The 19,617-nt window shown below is 39.2% G+C and overlaps 1 protein-coding gene across 2 annotated transcripts in view; it reads right to left on the reverse strand.

Moving 5' to 3' along the window:
* Positions 1-3,112: 3,112 nt before the first annotated feature.
* Positions 3,113-19,617, reverse strand: part of ZNF512 (zinc finger protein 512) — a 20,990-nt gene continuing 4,485 nt past the window's right edge. For both annotated transcript variants that reach the window (XM_006767443.2, XM_015566359.1), the window contains exons 3-14: positions 17,957-18,144; positions 16,813-16,908; positions 16,432-16,515; positions 15,644-15,768; positions 15,012-15,098; positions 14,490-14,588; positions 13,742-13,909; positions 9,653-9,841; positions 8,174-8,275; positions 7,228-7,290; positions 6,039-6,137; positions 3,113-4,765 (exon numbers count right to left, since the gene is read on the reverse strand). In XM_006767443.2, the coding sequence (XP_006767506.1) occupies positions 4,454-4,765; positions 6,039-6,137; positions 7,228-7,290; positions 8,174-8,275; positions 9,653-9,841; positions 13,742-13,909; positions 14,490-14,588; positions 15,012-15,098; positions 15,644-15,768; positions 16,432-16,515; positions 16,813-16,908; positions 17,957-18,144 (1,612 nt within the window). In that variant the 3' untranslated portion in view covers positions 3,113-4,453. The remainder of the gene's footprint in view (positions 4,766-6,038; positions 6,138-7,227; positions 7,291-8,173; positions 8,276-9,652; positions 9,842-13,741; positions 13,910-14,489; positions 14,589-15,011; positions 15,099-15,643; positions 15,769-16,431; positions 16,516-16,812; positions 16,909-17,956; positions 18,145-19,617) is intronic.

Genomic DNA, 19,617 nt, shown 5'->3' on the forward strand with positions numbered 1-19,617 from the left:
CCAGGTTGCCGACTGGATCCCCATTCTCAATGTTTCTATCTCTCTCTCCCTCTCCCTCTCTGAAATCAATTTTTTTTTAATTTCTTTATTGGTTAAGGTATTACAAATGTGTCCTCATCCCCTCATTAACCCCCAACCTCCTCCCCCCCACCACACACACACACTCATGCTCTCATCCCCCTGTTGTCCATGTCCATTGGTTTGGCTTATATGCATGCATACAAGTCCTTTGGTTGATCTCTTCCCCTTACCCCCACCCTGAAATCAATTTTTTTTTTAAATGGACAATGGAAATGATGAAGCCAAACAAGCAAATAAAAGGTCAAATCCAGCAAAACTGCTCATGCAGGAAAACAGGCAGCTAATCAATGAAAAGTTACATGTCCAGGCTGAAAATAAACTCTTGCTGGAATAACTGACCAACAAAACTGAGTATAGAAGGCAACTTCCGAAGCTGTGAAACAACTATGTACAAAAAAAAAATGGGGAGATTGAACAAAGGAGACAAGAGTTAGCCTTCAAATATGCAGAGCAAACTTGAAAGCTTAAAATAGCTCTTAGAGAAGGAAAAGATTCAATCCAATTTGAAGCAGCAGTTGCTGACAATGAGAGATATCACCACCTTGAGGAAGTGAAAGGAAATAGTTGCATCATTTATTTCATCTAGCTGAGTCAGATTTCTTTATAGAAAAATCACCTTCGCCCTAGCTGGTTTGGCTCAATGGATAGAGCGTCAGCCTGTGGACCGAAGGGTCCCAGGTTCGATTCCAGTCAAAGGCAAATGCCTGGGTTGCGGGCTCGATCCCCAGTGTGGGGCGTGCAGAAGACAACTGATCAATGATTCTCTCTCATCATTGATGTTTCTCTCTCTCCCTTTCCCTTCCTCTCTGAAATAAAAAAATCACCTTCAACCCTAACCGGTTTGGCTCAGTGGATAGAGCGTCGGCCTGCAGACTGAAGGGTCCCAGGTTTGATTCCAGGTCAAGGGCATGTACCTGGGTTGCGGGCACATCCCCAGTAGGGGGTGTGCAGGAGGCAGCTGATTGATGTTTCTCTCTCATCAATGTTTCTATTTCTCTCTCCTCCTCTCTGTAAAAAATCAATAAAATACATTTAAAAAAGAAAAACCACCTTTCAGGATAGCATCTCAGATTGACTTTTCAGAGCTTTCTCTGTAAACAACCAATCTAAGTTTATCCTCGTTCCTTCTGGCCAACTCAGAACACAAAGGCAGTGTTTTTAAGGGTGTTTTTTTTAAGTTTGTGCCAATGACCAGATAGCTCCTATAGTTTTCATGAGGGAAAAAGTACTCTAATAATAGCAAGATCAACACTTTGCAGAGTGACCTATTGTCTGATGCAGCCCTTAACAATTTTAGCTTTTGAGTGACTTGAGAAAATAAGGGAACATATATCAGCTTTTACTTTTGAAAATGTTTGTGAAGAAATACCTCAAGAATTAATGAGGTAGAAGAATGCCTCTGCTTGTTTTAGGAAAATGTTATCAAAACAAAGTTTTTAAATATTTGGATAACTTTTAAAGTCTCATGCCATCTATTTCCCTAGCAACATCCTAAATCCTAAGATGATAAGTAAAATTACTTAGTGTTAAATATAGTACTATATATATTTTACTATATATGCACTTAATAATACATTAAATGCTGTAATTATTATGTGCCATATATTTAGGCCTATTTAATAGAACTGGGAATAGTATTTTAAATTACTGTAGACATTTAGGTGTTTTTTTGTTGTGGGCTTTTTTGCACTTATGATATGATGGTTAGATCAGTGATTTTTTTGAATGCTGAATCCTAATAAAACCTCATATTTTAACATTGCTCCCCTATGAGAAAATATAATCAACTTTATTCTCAGAAATCATCAGTAATAAAAAAACTTAAAAAATAATTTTCTTGAATTTAGTCTTATTTATATGTAAAATGGATTCCTTTAAATTGGTTAAACAAAGGTCTCTCCCTCAATGTACCTTTAACTTCTAGCTTTAATAATGTTTCTGTTAAGTATGTAGTTTCTTTATTAAACAAGTTTTGTTGTTAAAAAATAAAAGCCTACTTGGATTATAATTTACCCACTGATTTTATTATTGTTCCAATGTTTTTTACTTCATCACTTTTCTCTCATTACTTTTGCTGTCGTATACTTACTATTATGTATGCAAATAATAAAATTGCAACTTTAATGCAGAGGACTTTAGATAACATGCAAGTACCTTAAACTGAATACTTCAATTCATGAGTTGGAAATACAGAAAGATGGCACTTGAAAAGCATGGTATCCAAGATAAATCTGAAACCTTAGTCTCTTTGGATGCAAAAACCCTAGGAAAATATATACCCAGGCTGATGAGATATTAGACTCCTTACTCTTCTGCTCTTAATTCCCCTCCTGCCATTGCTGGCCCAATTATCTAACTCAGGAGTGGAGAACTTCTATCTCATCTCAGTTTAGTTTTAATTCCTATCATTCCAGATAGTGAATCTGGTGTTCTGCTCTCACATCAATCTCTATCCCTTTCTCTAAAATCAATTAAGGAGAACAAAGAGTGCCTATAAGGGCCTGGCATGAGATTGGGCAAGTTTCCTATACTTAATTCACTTTAATCTCAAATTATTCATTTTAGCTAGCAGATTTTTGAGGCTAAAGAACTGAGATAATTGCATTTGGTACTTATTTCAAACTCACTCCACTCCCTAGCCATCTTCTTATCCTATATGCTGTATCAGCAAGGAGTCAACTACAGACAGTTCTCAGGTTACGTCGACTCGACATACGTCATTTCGTGGTTATGTCGCCATCTCCCATTTATTTTATAATAAAAAAAATGTTCCGTCATTTTGACATATGTACATATGTGCTTTATGTTTTTTATTATTTATTTACCACAAGGTTAGGAATTTTCTTTTAAATTTTTTTTACTGTTTCACTTCATTACTGCTGTGTATGTGCCCATGTGAGTGACGTAGGTGCTTATGTAGGTGGGTTCAGACTTACGGCAAAAATCTCGTTATGTGGCGCAGTAGGAACGGATCTCCGACGTAACCCGAGGACCTACTGTAGCAGGTCGGAGTCAATGAACACTGGAAACATCAATCTAACAGTCATTTATTTCTTTTGTCATTGCCAAACATTTCCCAAGTCTTACCAGAAATTAATATAGCTTCTTCATTTCTTCTCCCTGACAATCCTCATCTACTGAAAGGGCTCTAAGAGCACAACTGCAAATGACAATGTACAGCGGATATACCATGTCCTTCACTTATTTAAAAACATCTAACAGCCCATTAGACATCAGCTAGGCATGAGGTACAGAAAAAGAATTTTTCTTTCCAACTCCAGGTAAATATCAATATCTGGTGTCAAAGTCTCAGGATTAAAGACAATAGAACACACATAAAAGAGGATAGACAGCAATATTCTCAGAAAATTCAGAGGTTGACTAAAGGGAGGGATGAGGACTTAGTGGGGTGTAGACTAGCAAGTGAAGTCAAGTCCGGAAGAGAAGGAACGAGTGTCTTGGCTACCGATCTAGAGGCATTACCAGGAACACTAGGATTCTGTATCAAAAGATCAGGGGCAATCAACCTGGTTATTTCTCAATCCTTAGAACCGAGAGGGCAAAACAAACTTCAGGAGGGCACCAATTGTAACGACAGATGAGGAGGCCTCAAGCCACAGGGAAGTTGAGGCAGTATTTATTGCTTCTTCTAGTTTCTTTTTCCAGCCACTTTAATGTTTGGTACATACTAGTCCTAAGGCTGCTTTTTTATGCCTGTGGGTTTAGTTAGTCACTGCTACTTGGGGCAGACAAAACACTTCCCAGTAGAATTAGTGTAGGTGAGCTCTAGCTTTTTCATCCTAAACTCAGTTCTTTCTTTCAATCCTAAAACCATATTGAAAACAACCTCCATAAAGTTTGTTTCCCAAAGAGGGTAATCTTAATTCTAGCTTCTAGGCTTGTTATAGCACAAATACAAAATGATTAATCAGTATGGTTTTAAAAATTTAATGTGGAATTGTTTTATAAACTTGATGATGGAGACTACTAAATCAATAGAACTTCCAAGAACATTCTACACCCCAGGAAGAAAACAACAACCAGCTTTCTTGGTCTTGTACAGGGCAAGAGGGGCCTATGGTTGGCCTCAAGAGGGAGCTCTTTGGGCAAGATAAGAGAAAAATAATAAACTCCAATGAGGAATAGCAGGAAAACCTACCAAAAAAGGGTTGGGGAAGGGAGGTTGTCAAAGTGATTAAGTAGGGAAAACAGTGAAATGTATAGAGGGGTAAAGAGTTGAGAAAGTTGTAGCTTTCCACAAACAACTGAAAGAGGACATTTCTCTTCACTCAGCCCCATAACTCAGTCCTCCAGCACAGGTCCCGTGACAAGAGCATCATCACTCCCCGAGGAGCGCTCTCACACTGGCTGCCTACTTCCTTCCTCGTTTATGGTTGGCCTTTGGGGGCCTTACTTTCTGGAACTGAGCTGGCGCTGGTTCCTGCTCTGGTTCTTTACAGGAGGTCGACACTAGCAGTCCCTCGCTACTCCTCCTCGGATCTTTCCCTGCTCTCAGACTCAGCTCTGCCGGCTCAGGAAGCTCCACGCCAGCCTGCTGCCGCCTTCTCAGAGACCTCCTGCTCCTGTGCTGCTGTCTCCGCTTTTCTTCTTCTTGCTGCCGCTGCTTTATCTTCATCAGCTTTTCAAAGCTTTTGGTTGTTGCTGGGTTTACAACAAACCAATCCTACAAGGCAAAACAGAAACATTATCCAGTCAAAACACAGTGGAAAGCATAAAGAGGTGTGGGAAGAATTTTAAAAGGCATGATTAGGGCAAAACACAGAGTTTTTTCACAAACAACTGAAGTATTTTGAAAATTTACAAACCTTCAGAAAAGTTATTAATTTAATGAACACCTAGATTTATCATTGTTCACCTCTCTCTTTTCCTTCCTTCCTTCTTTTTGCTAAACCATTTTGCAAGTTAGTTGCAGACAACATGTTACTTCATCCCTAAATACTTCAGCATGTATCTGCCTAAGAACAAGGGTGTTCTTCTGCAAAACTACAATGATCACATTTTGAAATATTAACATGGACACATTGCTATTATTTAATATAGTTAATATTCAAAATTCCTCAATTGTCTCAATGTCCTTTATATTTGTTCCTATGCAGTATTTAATTTATTATTTTTCTCTTAATATGTTTCTATTGATTTCAGAGAGGAAGGAAGAAAGAGATAGAAATATCAATGATGAGAGAGAATCATCAAGCAGCCAGCTGGGCTCCATGAGGTATTTTAAGTAGCATTAAAAACAGGTCGCTCAAGACGTTAGAGCAGGGGTCCTCAAACTTTTTAAACAGGGGGCCAGTTCACTGTCCCTCAGACCGTTGGAGGGCCAGACTATAGTTTATAAAAAAACTATAAACAAAATTCCTATGCACACTGCATATATCTTATTTTGAAGTAAAAAAACAAAACGGGAACAAATACAATATTTGTATTTGCATGTGGCCCGTGGGCCGTAGTTTGAGGACCCCTGCGTTAGAGTATTAGAAGCCCAGCGATGTGGCTCAGTGGTTGATTGGCGACCTATGAACCAGGAGGTCATGGCTCGCTTCTGGGTCAGGGCACATATCCAGGTTGCAGGATCAATCCCGTGTGGGGCATGCAGGAGGCAGCCGATCAATGGTCCTTTCCCATCACTGGTGTTTCTATCTTTCTCTCCCTCTCCCTTCCTCTCTGAAATCAATAAAAAGAAAAAAAATTTTTTTAAAGAATATTAGAAAATGGAAGTAGAGAGATTGCTGTTAAATAAGAAGGTGTAAATTCAGCCTGGTTCCCAAATGCCTGATTTAACTGGATTGAACTCCAATGTCTCTGGTAACCACTTACTTTCCCTGACTGTCCTCGCCCACAAAACAGACACAAAATCCATCTCTCCTATGGTGTATGTATAGGAAAAGGAAATATGATTAGAAGAGAAAAACACTGTGAGAAAGCAGGACCCTCACCTCAGCATGGACAGAGTTGATGTGATACTTGACACCACTCTCTGACACAAATTCTTTCTGACATAGAAGACACTTGTATTTTCCAGCCACAAAGTTTCCCTGTTTTAAAGAAAAGAGTATTATTGGCAAACTCAGGAACACATACCTGGGCCACATGTAGGGACTGTTATTGATGAAAAGAAGGGATTCTACTTCAGCAAAGGTAAGAAGGAAGAAAATCCAAAACAGCCATATATTTAGGAAAAACAGCTCGGGCAGACTATCACCACTATGTATCTATCCTAATGCAATTCTCTACCAAAACCTCCCACTCCCTCAACACAAACCAAAATCCTCCTACTTTTATTATGTGACATGTCACATCTTTCTATCTTCTCTTGTTTGTTACTTCACTTTCAAGGTTCTCTTGGTTTCTCCCCAAAAATTATCAAACTCCTGAACCTCATTATAGGCACCAAAGTATAATTCTCCCCAATATACTCCATTGCTGCAAAGGGTGACTTAGAAATCCAGGATTAGGAGAGTATCGTCCATAACAGAGTTTAAGGACTCAGAAACTAAGATCAAGCCGACCAGCTCTTAAGCATTCCTGGACAGATCTGGTTTGGACGCCTACAACCCTCTTACTGCCTTGAACTGAGACTCCTTTCCCCTCCTGAAGCTTTGTTTCCATGATGTTCATTTTGTGTGAAGAGATACTTCTAAAAGGGATTGGAAAGTGGCACCAATCCCCATGGCTGGTGGGTTGTAGGGCACCTGGGTCAACGTGGAAAAGACTCAGTGAGGTGACCTTAACCTGACACCTAGGGATCCCACCTCCCACCTACCACATCCCACCTCCAGAGGCCAGTACAGTTCAGATGCATTTAAGGATCTTCACTAGTCCATTTAAGTACATGTAAACTGACTCTAGAAAGTTTAAGGCCCAATAAGACAGGTCAGGTCCAGAACTAATATATTTTTCTCCAAATTCTTCAATTGATATGACTTATGGCTATGTTGGCCTTTTCTGCACTTTGGACATAACCTGGCATCCCACCCAAATAATAGACCAAGATTTTTTGGGACATAAAAAACTAAATCAGCCTCTGAAGACAACAGAAAACAGGACAATTAGCTGTTCATCTAAACTGAGTTCTCTTCTAGTTCAGAAGTCATGTTAAGATAAATAGTTCAGAAAGTTACAAACCAAAGTACAAGAGCCCAGGTGAGCTTTAAGGCCAGATACACTACTGTAGACAGCCTCACAACCCTGAAAAAAAGAAGAAAAAACAACATGAGGACTGTACAAAAGAGCATCCTTCTCTCAGCAATCTGGTTGTTTACTAGGATCAACCTTACGTTTATATCACAACCAAACAGGAAAAGAATTCACATGCAAGCCACAAAAGCAAGAAGGAAAACCAACAAAGGGTAAAAATAAATAAATAAAAAGATAAAGAGGTAAACAAGTTGTTTACAAAAGCTTAACATATTCCCATCCCTGGTACTTTTTCTGATACTTAAACATAGAAAATTACACAGATTTTGTAAAAAATCTGCTTTCTTTAGTACAAACATCTTCTATTTCTTATATATCTACTCCTCTGCAAAGTAGTGCATATATAGGTAAGTTAGATTAAAGATGGCTGGAAATTCTCGACCACTCTTCCCATCAAACAGTGGACTCTGTTTATCCTCTCCTTGAATCGGGGTTAGCACTGTGATTCCTTTGACCAATAGAATGCCATGGAGAGATGCTGAACAAATTCTGCAACTAGGTCTTAAGAGATCTTCAGCTTCCACTTTCATATTCTTAGAATATGTACTCTGCTAGTAATCTAACTACCTACTAGAGAGAGAGACCATATAGAGAGCCAAGCTCCAGATCAATTAGCTGCAGAGAAGCCATCTTGGACATTCAGATCCCATCTGAGTTTCCAGCTGAATGCAACCTATGAGTGATCTTAGCTGATGCCATGTACAGCAGGAAAACTACCCCGGGCCTAAGAAAATTATTACAGAATTGTGAACAAATAAAATAATTGATGTGAAGTCTCTCAGGTTCAGGGGATTTGTCACAAAGGAATAAATAACTGAAACAACAGCAGATGCCTGAGAAACATTTACTGAATAAATGAATGAGAAAGAACCACCTGGTTAGGACACTCAATACGATGGTACTTCTTGATATCTGACTTCCATTTATGTAGTACTTCCTGGCTGAAGGTAGGTAGCCCAGGGCGAGTGTATTTTAACTACAAGATAAGAAAGATTTTATTGAAGAATCCAACTTCCAAAACACCCCAAAAGTTTCAACCCAACTCTTCAAGTAATTCTGGAGTTCGACAAGTATATCTTCATATAAAAAAACCCACAAAATTGTAATATGTAAGACCCTTTAAAGTTCCTGAAACTACCCTACCCAGTTTGGCTCAGGAGATAGAGTATCAGCCCACAGACCAAAGAGTCCCAGGTTTGATTCTGGTCAAGGGTACATATCTCAGTTGCAGGCTCAATCCCCAGTGGGGGTGTGTGCAGAAGACAGCCAATCAATTATTCTCTCTCATCACTGATGTTTCTATCTCTCTCTCCCTCTCCCTTCTTCTCTGAAATCAATAAAAATATATTTTTTTAAAAAGAGCTTTTGATGGCCAAAGCTGGGGCAATTTGAGCAGCAAAATAATAAAAGCATTGAATCATAGGCCATTGAATAAAATAAATACCCACGAGTCTATACTCATATAAAACAAATTAGAAGAAAAGGACAGAGCTGTCTCTTAATAATCGTAGAAGAAATGATGGAAACAAAAAAAAATCATTAAGCAAACACCACAGTGATAACTGCTGCAAGCATGAATCACCGATGGATGCTAAAGTAAGTGGGTAGAAGTATGATAAAACACAGGTTAATTATGTAGTCTCAATCTCTCCACAAAATATTCACTAATTAGAAAGGGGAAAATTGTAATTTTGCCATGGAAAAAACTGGACAACACACCCTAATCAAGCGTTTAGCATTTACCTCAGTTAAATATAAACAACTACATATGAACTAACAAAGTGGAAACACATTAGGCAAGGACCAAGCAAAAATTAATTTGGGAATTTAGGTACCCACAGGAATGGTCCAAAATTAAGAGACTCCTTAAAAGGAGCTTCTGAAACATACTGTTTCTATAAGACCTACATGATCAGAAACACTGGAGCTGGATCAAATGTACTTAATCTCCAAGGATAAAGAAGCAAAATATGCCTTAGCCAGTTCTGGCTCAGTGGATAGAGCATCAGCCTGCAGACCAAAGGGTTCCAGGTTCAATTCCGGTCAAGGGGACATACCTTGGTTGCAGGCTCCTCCCCAGCCCCGCCCCCCGGCCCTGGTCAGGGCTCATGCAGGAGGCAACCAATCAATGTGTTTCTCTCACATCAATATTTCTCTCTGTCTTTCCCTCTCACTTCCACTCTCTCTAAAAATCAATGAAAAAATGTCCCTGACAGAGGATTAAAAAATAAAATTAAAAAAAGAAGCAAAGCATTGTTTATCGTACACTCACTCAAGTGCATTTACTCTTCTTTATGTAACAAGCATAGTATCAGACATACTCCTTCAAAAGTAATACAAGTTTCTACCTTACCTTCCGGTCATCAGGTATCAGATCCTGAAGAACCTTCCTCTTAGGCCATTCCTTGGCCAGTTCCACAGAGGCCAGCTCCTGCAGGTGGTACACAGCTATCTTGGCAGAACGCCTCTGAACTCTGCCCCCACTCTTTGGCTCCATGCTCATCTCTTTTAAGCACTCTGGCTGTCCTGACCCTGGAAAGACCTGCAAAAATGAAACATAGCAAACACAAGCCTGAGAAGTGTCTTCCATAAGAGGTGATTAAAGGCTGTCCTTTATGCTCTCAATAGCAAAAGAGCTATTCATTAGCTTGTAATCACTATCATAAAGCTCCACCATCTTAATGTACATTTTACCTCATATTACATACAAAAATTAACTCAAAATGGATAAAAACCCCGTGTAAACCATAAAACAACAAAACTTCTAGGAGAAACCAAGGGATAAATTTTTGGTGATCCTAAGTATAATTTTGTTAAATGTATTTTTCAGTTACAATTAACATACAATATCATTTTAGGGGTCTGATGGTTTATTGATGTGTCAACTTGGCTAGGCTGCAGTCATCAGTTATTCAAACACTAATCTAGGTGCTGATGTGAAAGTATTTTATAGATCTAATTAAAGTCCATAATCAGTTGACTTTAAGTAAGAGAAATGTGACAGAAGAAGAGGCAAGAGAGATTCAAAGAATGCGATAAACTCAATACTGTTGTTGAAAATGAAGGGCCCATGAGCCAAGGAATGTAGGTGGCCATTAGAGCTGAGAACAACTCCTGGTCTACAGCAAGCAAGGAAATAGGGTCCTACAACTGCATGGAATGGAATTCTTAAACAACCTTAAGGAGCATAGAAACAGATTTTCCGCTCAAGCCTCAGCAAGGAATGGCCCTAATGAAACTTTGATTCCAGCCTGGCGAGGCTCTACATGGCGGAACCAGCTGAACCAACTGTACCTGGACTCCTGGCCTAATGAACTGTGAGATAATATAGTTGTATTGTTTAAGCCATTAGTTTGTGGTGATACTTTTTACAGCAGCAATAGAAAATTATACATTGGGTTGAGCAAAAATATCTTAGATACAAAAACAAAAGCATTATCCATAAAAGAAAAAAAAGATAAATTGTACTTGATCAAAATTAAGAAATCTGCTCTTTGAAGAACACTATAAAATATGAAAAGATGCTACAGAATGGGTGAAAATAATTGCAAAACACATCTGATAAAGGACTTGTGTCCAGAATATGTAAAAAACTCTGAATATGATCAAAACTTAATAGTAAGACAACAAAAACGCCAATAATAAAATGAACAAAGGATTTTAACATACACTTCACAAATGAAGGTGCTTCACTAAAGACTGACATTGCCAATAAGCACATGAAAAGATGATCAACATCACCCTGACCAGTTTGGCTCAGTGGATAGAGCGTCGGCCTGCGGACTCAAGGGCCCCAGGTTCGATTCTGGTCAAGAGCATGTACCTTGGTTGCAGGCACATCCCCAGTGGGGTGTGCAGGAGGCAGCTGATCGATGTTCCTCTCTCATCGATGTTTCTAACTCTCTACCCCTCTCTCCTTCCTCTCTGTAAAAAATCAATAAAATATATTTTAAAAAAAAAAGATGATCAACATCATTAAATCAGGGAAATGCAAAAGTAAACCACAGTAAAATACCACTACATACCTCAGAATGGATTTTTTAAATGAAACTGACAATTGCAAGTGCTGAGGAGGATGCAAAGCAACTGGAATTCTCATCCTTTGCTGGTGAGAAGACAAAATGGCATAGCCACTTTGGAAAACAATTTGGAAGTTTCTTATAAAGTTAAACACACATTTATCATATGACCTAGTAATCCCATTCCTAAGTATTTACCCAAGAAAAGTTAAAACTTATTTTCATACAATAACTTTTTTAAAAATCTTTATTGTTGAAATTATTACATATGTCCTCTTTTTCCTCCTATTCACCCCTTCTAGTCCTACCCCACCCCCAGGCCTTCACCACCCTATTGTCTGTATCCATGGGTTATGCATACATGCATACAAGTTCTTCAAACCCACCCTCCCCCGCCTCCCCTCTGTTCCATGTTTCTATTCTATGGATCTATTTTGTTCATCAGTTTATTTTGTTCATTTGATTCCACATGACTGAGATCATGTGATATTATCTTTCTCTGACTGACTTATTTCACTTAGCATAATACTCTCCAGGTCCCTCCATGCTGTCTCAAAGGGTAAGAGATCCTTCTTTTTTACTGCTGCATAGTATTCCACATGGTATAAATGTACAAAAGCTTTTTTATCCACTCATCTACTGATGGGCATTTAGGCTGTTTCCGGATCTTAGCTATTGTAAATTTCATTGCTATGAATATAGGGGTGTGTACAGTCTTTCTGATTGGTGTTTCAGAACTCTTAGGATATATTCCCAGAAGTGGGATCACTAGGTCAAATGGCAGTTCCATATTTAATTTTTTGAGGAAACTCCATACTGTTACGGAAAACAGTTTGCATTTCCATAACAACATTTCTACACTGTCAACAGTGTCATCAACAGTGTCATATAATAACTTTTTTTGTTTTTGTTTTTATTGGTTTTAGAGGGAGGAAAAGAGGGAGAGAGAGAAACCTCTATAGGCTGCCTCTTACACTCCCCTCACTGGGTACCAAGCCCACAACCCAAGTATGTGCCCTGACGGGGAATTGAATCGGCAATCTTGGTGAATGGGACAACACTCAAACCACTGAGCAACACCAGCCACAGCTCATACAATAACTTTTAAGTAAATGTTTATAGCATCTTTATTCATAATTACCCATAAATAGAAATAACCAAACATTTTTCTACTGGTAAATGGATAACAAATTGTGAGACATCCATTTAATGGAATCCTAGATACAAATTAAAAGGAATAAACTAATGCCCTAACTCGTTTGGCTCAGTGGATAGAGCGTCGGCCTGCGGACCGAAGGGTCCCAGGTTCGATTCCGGTCAAGGGCATGTACCTTGGTTGCGGGCACATCCCCAGTAGGAGATGTGCAGGAGGCAGCTGTTTGATGTTTCTCTCTCATCGATGTTTCTAACTCCCTATCCCTCTCCCTTCCTCTCTGTAAAAAATCAATAAAATATATTTTAAAAAAAGGAATAAACTAATGATACATGCCAACATATAAATGAATCTCAAATGCATTAAGCTAAGTGAAATTAGCCAGACTTAAAAGTTTGTATACTGCATGATTCCATTTACGTGATATTCTAAAACAGGCAAAACTATAAAGACAGAAAATAGATCAGTGGTTGCCAGGGGTTGGGAATGGTGAGAAGAGCTGATTACAAAGAGACATAGGGAATTTGGGGGAGATTATCAAATTGTTCTATATCTTGATTATGGTGGTGGTTACATGACTATATGAAGTTGTCAAAACTTTTATGACTGTACACCAAAAGGGTGAATATTAATTTCCATATGTAAATTATATCTTGAAACGTAACTCTTAAAACAAACATGAGGTGAGGGGAATGTAGAAATGTAATCAGAAAAAAAAGTCAAGACAAATAAATTGGAATACAGAAAACAGCCGGACAGATTCCCACAAAATTTCTAGCTAAGGGATTCAGAATGCCTTAAGCTTTAAAAAATAATAATGTGGCCGAAACCGGTTTGGCTCAGTGGATAGAGCGTCGGCCTGCGGACTGAATGGTCCCAGGTTCGATTCCGGTCAAGGGCATGTACCTGGGTTGCGGGCACATCCCCAGTAGGAGATGTGCGGGAGGCAGCTGATCGATGTTTCTCTCTCATCAATGTTTCTAACTCTCTATCTCTCTCCCTTCCTCTCTGTAAAAAAATCAATAAAATATATTTTAAAAAAAATAATAATAATGTGTTTACTTCTGCCTACAATGAACTTTGATTTCTCTAAGAATATTCAAAAGGCAGAAATAAGAGAACAAAGGAAGAACAAGGAAAAGAGAACAAAAGCATTCATAATTAAATGAGGATACAAACGAGGAACCAAGAATGTATGGAAAGATGTAGGGCTAAACAGCTACCACAGAATATATCCCCAAACAGGGTCTGGAAAGTAATCAGTACTCACAGGCCCATGCTCTGACCTCAGGTGATACGCAAGTCCAGCCTTCGATCTATATGGCTTCCCACAGTGGTGACACTTCAAGATCATCTCCTCCAGCTCCGCAGCCTCTTTGCCACATTTTCTGACATGGTACAGATATCCCATGATGCTGGTGAAGCTACTAGAGCAACTCTGAACACAGGAGAGAAACCAAAACTATAATCTTATATCTTTTGACATGATCTCTAAATTTCTCCACAGCCACAGGCAGTCAACCACCACCAGTCCACACAAATAGACCCTCTGATGTCACTAGACCCTCTCCAGCATTTCCCATTGGCACACCCCCATCTTGTCCCTGGCCGACGGCTGCTCTGTCTACCACCAAGCATCACAGTCAATGTTCAGTCCACATTTAACAAACTAGAACTGTGCACCTCTTGTGTGTCAGAGCTTCCTCCTTACTCTATGATCCAATATCAAATACCCAGCAATATCAAAGTTCCTCACGGTGAGGTTACTAGGATCTCTGCATCACACCAAAAAAAGGTGGCAAAGAAACCCCTTCAAACAAAGTATAAAGGGGAAAAAATAAATTTTTGGAGATGAGAAAGAAAATAAAGACCTATTAATGAGTTCAGGAGACCTGGAAAAGCGGGAAGATGATACCGAACCAGGTCTACAGGGAGGAGGAGGAGAAATGGAAGAGAATAACAGGAAGACATGGACCTAAGGCTCCAGGCAAAAGGAGGTGCTGTCCCCGGGTTCTTACCTCACGCATGCACCTGAGCTTTCCCAGTCTCTTTAGAACTGTTCGGAGCCGTTCCCTCTCACTTGGCTCATCTATTTCATCTCCGGCCTTCAAAATGGGCTAGAAAGCAAGAGAAGCAAACAAGCGGATAATTCATGGAAAAGACAGATATAGAAAAAAATTATATCGTAGAAGAATCAAGGACTAGACTAGCACGTAAGCTGATGCCCATGAAGCCTATGTCATCTGACTCCTGGCTTTCTCTATCTCCTAGACCTAGACAGACAAGGAAGTGAATGTAATGGAAATTAGAGTTCTAAGCCTCTACCTCCCAGGGTATGAACCTTTGGGACTAACCTAAACACAAAAATACCAATATATCCACCACAAAGGTTTCATTGTACATAGGTCTTCTATTGAAAGGGTCTTCTTACTCACACCCCTGTAAAGCCCCAGAGCCTTAGCCATCTCCCTGAGTTATCTATACTCATCTAAGACACCCAAACACCACGTAGGCTCATATAGGACAGAAGACACTCTTACCAAACTATTATGATTTGCCATGACGTGATACTTCATCCCTGCCAGTGAACGAAGTTGTTTCCCACAATGATGGCAAGTAAACATTTCCTACAGAGAAAAAATACTGCTCAGTGCCAGACTATTCAACAGAGAAAAAGATGCCACAAAAACCTATTCAAATGCTGTCCTCTGTATCTCCTTGATTTCCCAAACTCAACAGTCAATAAATCTCAAAATCCCACAAGCTCCATGTCATATCCTCAAGGAAAAAGAATTAAAGGCAATTCATTTCTTAAAAAATACAAACTACCATTTACTGAGTGCCAATACTTGCCAAATAATGGGGTAGGAATTTAGCATGTATTATTTCTTTCTTATCCTCTAATAAACTACCCAAAGTAGTAATTATTTTATTTCTATTTTATAAATGAGGAAACCGAGTCTCACACATAAAAAGCTAAATGATACAACTAGTAAGTGGCTGAGTAAAGATTCAAACCCAAGTCTGTCACAGTCCAAAGCCTATGTTTTCCCTAGGACCCAATGTTGCCTCTTCTCCATGGTAATCAGCATACCCAACACAGTGCCAGATGTCTAAACTTTGGGTAAAAGATCATAATATAACAGTCATGAAATGCCACAAAATATCTAACCTGTTTGCAGTTTTCCATGTGTTTCTTTAAGCCCTCTATGGTCTTCCTCCCCACTGCCTGGCAGGTAGGACAAGAGACACTGCCTTTATCCACAATTTCTAAGTACCATTGCTCCTCTAAACTGCCTACAAAGAAGATAAAAGAACATGATATAATCTGTGGTGCTCTCCAGAAACAAAAAGCACAATTCCAGCACTCAGGAAAAGTATCACAAAACGGTTTTTCCCCTTCCTGGGGAAGAGTCTCCTATTGTTTATAACTTCTAGAAATAAGTTTTTTTCAGACAAGTGAGGAGTTTCTGAAACTTCTACTCAATTCCCCATGATTAAAAAACATCGACGAAACATCCAAATCCTAATGGCTTAAAGAACTAGGCAACATTTATTTTCCAGCTTTATTGAGATATAACTGACAACAGGCAACATTTTTCATAGCAGCATTTAATAATGGGATACTGAGATATGTAACAGCCAGTTTGCTGAGTGCTTCCTATGTCTGAGACTTTGTTAAATGTTTTTACCCAATTTAATTCTCACAGTTCTGACTGCCTTTATTATCCCTATTTAGAGTCAGGGAAATTGAAGTTTGCAGAAATTAAATTGAGGCAGATGCGAAAATTAATGAAGAGCCAAAACTTAAACAAGGGTCTGTCTGACCTTCAAATCCATGCTATTATTACCTGTGCCTTCTTAAAGAAATGCTTTTCTACATCATTTCTTTACCAACAATCACAACAAAAATCAGAATGAAAGAACTAGATCCCACAAAGCTTCCAACAGAACGCATACCTGCTGCATAAGCTGGTGGTTCCTTCCGAATACGACGAGCCTGGGATTTGGGATTAGGCTGAGTTTTAGGCCGTTGCTTCCTCCCTGACGCAAGACAGAAACTTGAAGCCCAACATATCACCTTTGCTAATCCCTCTCTAGTACCAAAATCTCTCCCCTCCTCTCCTCAACACCCTATGCCCCAGTCCCTTAACCAACTGATTCCTTAGATCATGACAGAAGGATAATGAGGGTAAAATAAGGCCGGATGGAAGCCATGCCTTGCCTAAAAATTCAAAGGGTTCAAGAGTGTTTCAAGGGCCAAACCCTAAAGTCTCTCTCCCTCAAAGAGTAAAGCCCAGGTGCCCAAGGGAAAAAGAACTAGCCACGTTACTCCATTACCATACAGCTTATGCTTCTTCTGAGGAAATTCTCGATAATCTTCATCTTCTTCCTGCCTGGGTTTCCTTTTTCCTTTGGTTGATACTCCACCTGACCCTGAAATATCATACACACGAGACCTAAGTAGGGTCTAGAAGTGAACATCTGGGCCTGCCTTCAAAACATCACTCACAAGGCCCTCAAGCAGTGGTTCTCAACCTCCCTAATGCCGCAACCCTTTAATACAGTTCCTCATGCTGTGGTGAACCCCAACCATAAAATTATTTTCATTGCTACTTCATAACTGTAATTTTGCTACTGTTATGAATCGTAATGTAAATATCTGATATGCAAGATGTATTTTCATTGTTTGCGACCCACAGGTTGAGAACCGCTCCAGGGAAAAAGCGTTAGCAAGCACAGGCCTCAGAAGTGCCTGTGACATTGTTAAAGAAGTTGGTATAACTCTTTATTAACCTCCCTTTTCCTTTTGTATTGCTCTCTATCACAAGTGATGAATAGTTCCCTGTGAACAGTAAGAGCCTCCAGGCAGTGCACTTTGTTTCATCTTGATCTGAGGGTAACACTGAAGCAAAAGTATTCAAAATAATGGGCTACTAAGGACCCTTGAGATTATGAATATCAATAAAATACCAGCCCCTAAACCCTCAGCAGAGTATCAAACTAGAACAAGGGGAAAGAGGTTCAAATCATAAAGTGGAAAGATTGATATATCCTAAAGGAGTAAGATCAGCAAATTTTATTCTATAAAACAGAGAGACCATTCACAAGGTTAACAGTAGTGATAGCCTTAAAAAAATTAATCACTAACAAGAAACACATATGTGGTACTTAATACTCGAAGGGCCACATATAGCAGCTACCTCAAAATATAACTTTAGAGAATGCTCTGTCTTTGGAATAAGATACAGAGAATGAGTATGGCTCAGTGATTGGACATCAACCCATGGACTAAGAGGTCACCGGTTTGATTCCTGGTCAGGGCACATGCCCAGATTGTGGGCTTGATCCCGAGTAAGGGGCAGGCAGGAGGCAGCCAATTGATGTTGATGTTTCTCTCTCATCAATGTTTCTCTCTCCCCCTCTCCCTTCCTCTCTCTCTAAAATCAATAAAAACATTTTTAAAAACTTATGAAAATGATACCTTCAACATGGGGAGTAGCAGCTGGCTTGATCCTTCTCATCTTCATACAGTAGGTAGATTTTCGGAAGGTTGCTGGAAAATCACTTACTGGTTCACATGACGAGGCAGATGATGAGCCACTTAAGGAATCATCGTGAGGAATAGTGTACTGGAAACTGTTATCCTTTATGGAGCACTTGGTCCTGCTACTAATAGGACACAAAGATATATACCGTAAAGGAGGGTGTGGAATAAAGTTCCTATTAATTATTTTATATCATTAAGAAGATAACCAACTTGGTTACCTTTGTAAAAACAAACAAGTCTGATAATAAAAACAATTTAGATTATAATCTTCAAACAATTACAACAGTTGATCTAACACAACACATACAACTAGTATTATACTTCATTATAACCAGAAAGAGTAAGCTGTTCACATAAATGAATACTCTGCAGCCTAAGAAGGCATTCCTTCCTAGATTCATCCAAGAAAAGAAAGTAGTCTAAAGTAATAGGGTATTCTGTGGCCAGAAGATCCCCTGGATCTGTAACCAGGTATGTCCAGGTTTCCTTATTTCTCAGAGGGTCAGTAACTAGGTAATATATCTGAGAATAAAGGAACAGAACAGTTTGTAGACCCTAGTTTGATCCATGTGCCTTCTCCCTTAGCCTTCTCCCTAAACCAGGGATGGGCAAACTTTTTGACTCGAGGGCCACAATGGGTTCTTAAACTGGACCGGAGGGCCGGAACAAAAGCATGGATGGAGTGTTTGTGTGAACTAATATAAATTCAAAGTAAATATCATTACATAAAAGGGTACAGTGTTTCGTTGTTGTTTTTTTTTTCATTTCAAACGGGTCGAATCCTGTCTGCATCATGGATTAGGTACATATGCATACAAGGTCTTTGGCTGATTACTAAGTGTGAGGCCACTTTAGATTTATGGTTTAGATAGGTCATTCTGGATGCTGTATGGAAGATGATACATGGAAGAAAAATGAATAAAGGAAGTTGTATGGATGAGATGATGAGGGCATGAACTATAAGGTTTTGTAGTAAAGATAAGCTGACATATTCAAGATAACACTTTAGAGGGATAGCTGGTAATTAAAGATAGAAGTTTAAGGAGCAGGGAGTTGGAAGAAATACAGGTGACCATTCTTAAGAAACTATGCAAGTAAAATTGATAGAAGTAATAAACCATTTCACACAGAGACATGAACATAACTAAAAAGCATACTATTTTTTCAAAATATACTTTATTGATTTTTTTTTACAAAGAGGAAGGGAGAGGGATAGAGAGTTGGAAACATCGATGAGAGAGAAACATCGATTAGCTGCCTCCTGCACACGCCCCACTGGGAATGTGCCCACAACCAAGGTACATGCCCTTGACCGGAATCGAACCTGGGACCCCTAAGTCCGAAGGCCGACGCTCTATCCACTGAGCCAAACCAGCCAGGGTGAGATCTCTAGTTAAACAGAACCAGGGATATATTTTGCAGGTGTTTGGTTGTTTGTATAAAGTACTGCCTATGCTTAAAATGCAACAGAACTAGTTACCAAAATCTATTACCCAGATTCATTATACATTAGAAAATACAAAAAAAACTAGTTTATGATGGCCCCCCCCCCTTACACATGGGAAAGGTTCCAAGATTCCTGAAACCACAAATAG

The sequence above is a fragment of the Myotis davidii genome, unplaced genomic scaffold (genome assembly GCF_000327345.1).
Source record: "Myotis davidii unplaced genomic scaffold, ASM32734v1 scaffold238, whole genome shotgun sequence".
Classification (NCBI taxonomy): domain Eukaryota; kingdom Metazoa; phylum Chordata; class Mammalia; order Chiroptera; family Vespertilionidae; genus Myotis; species Myotis davidii.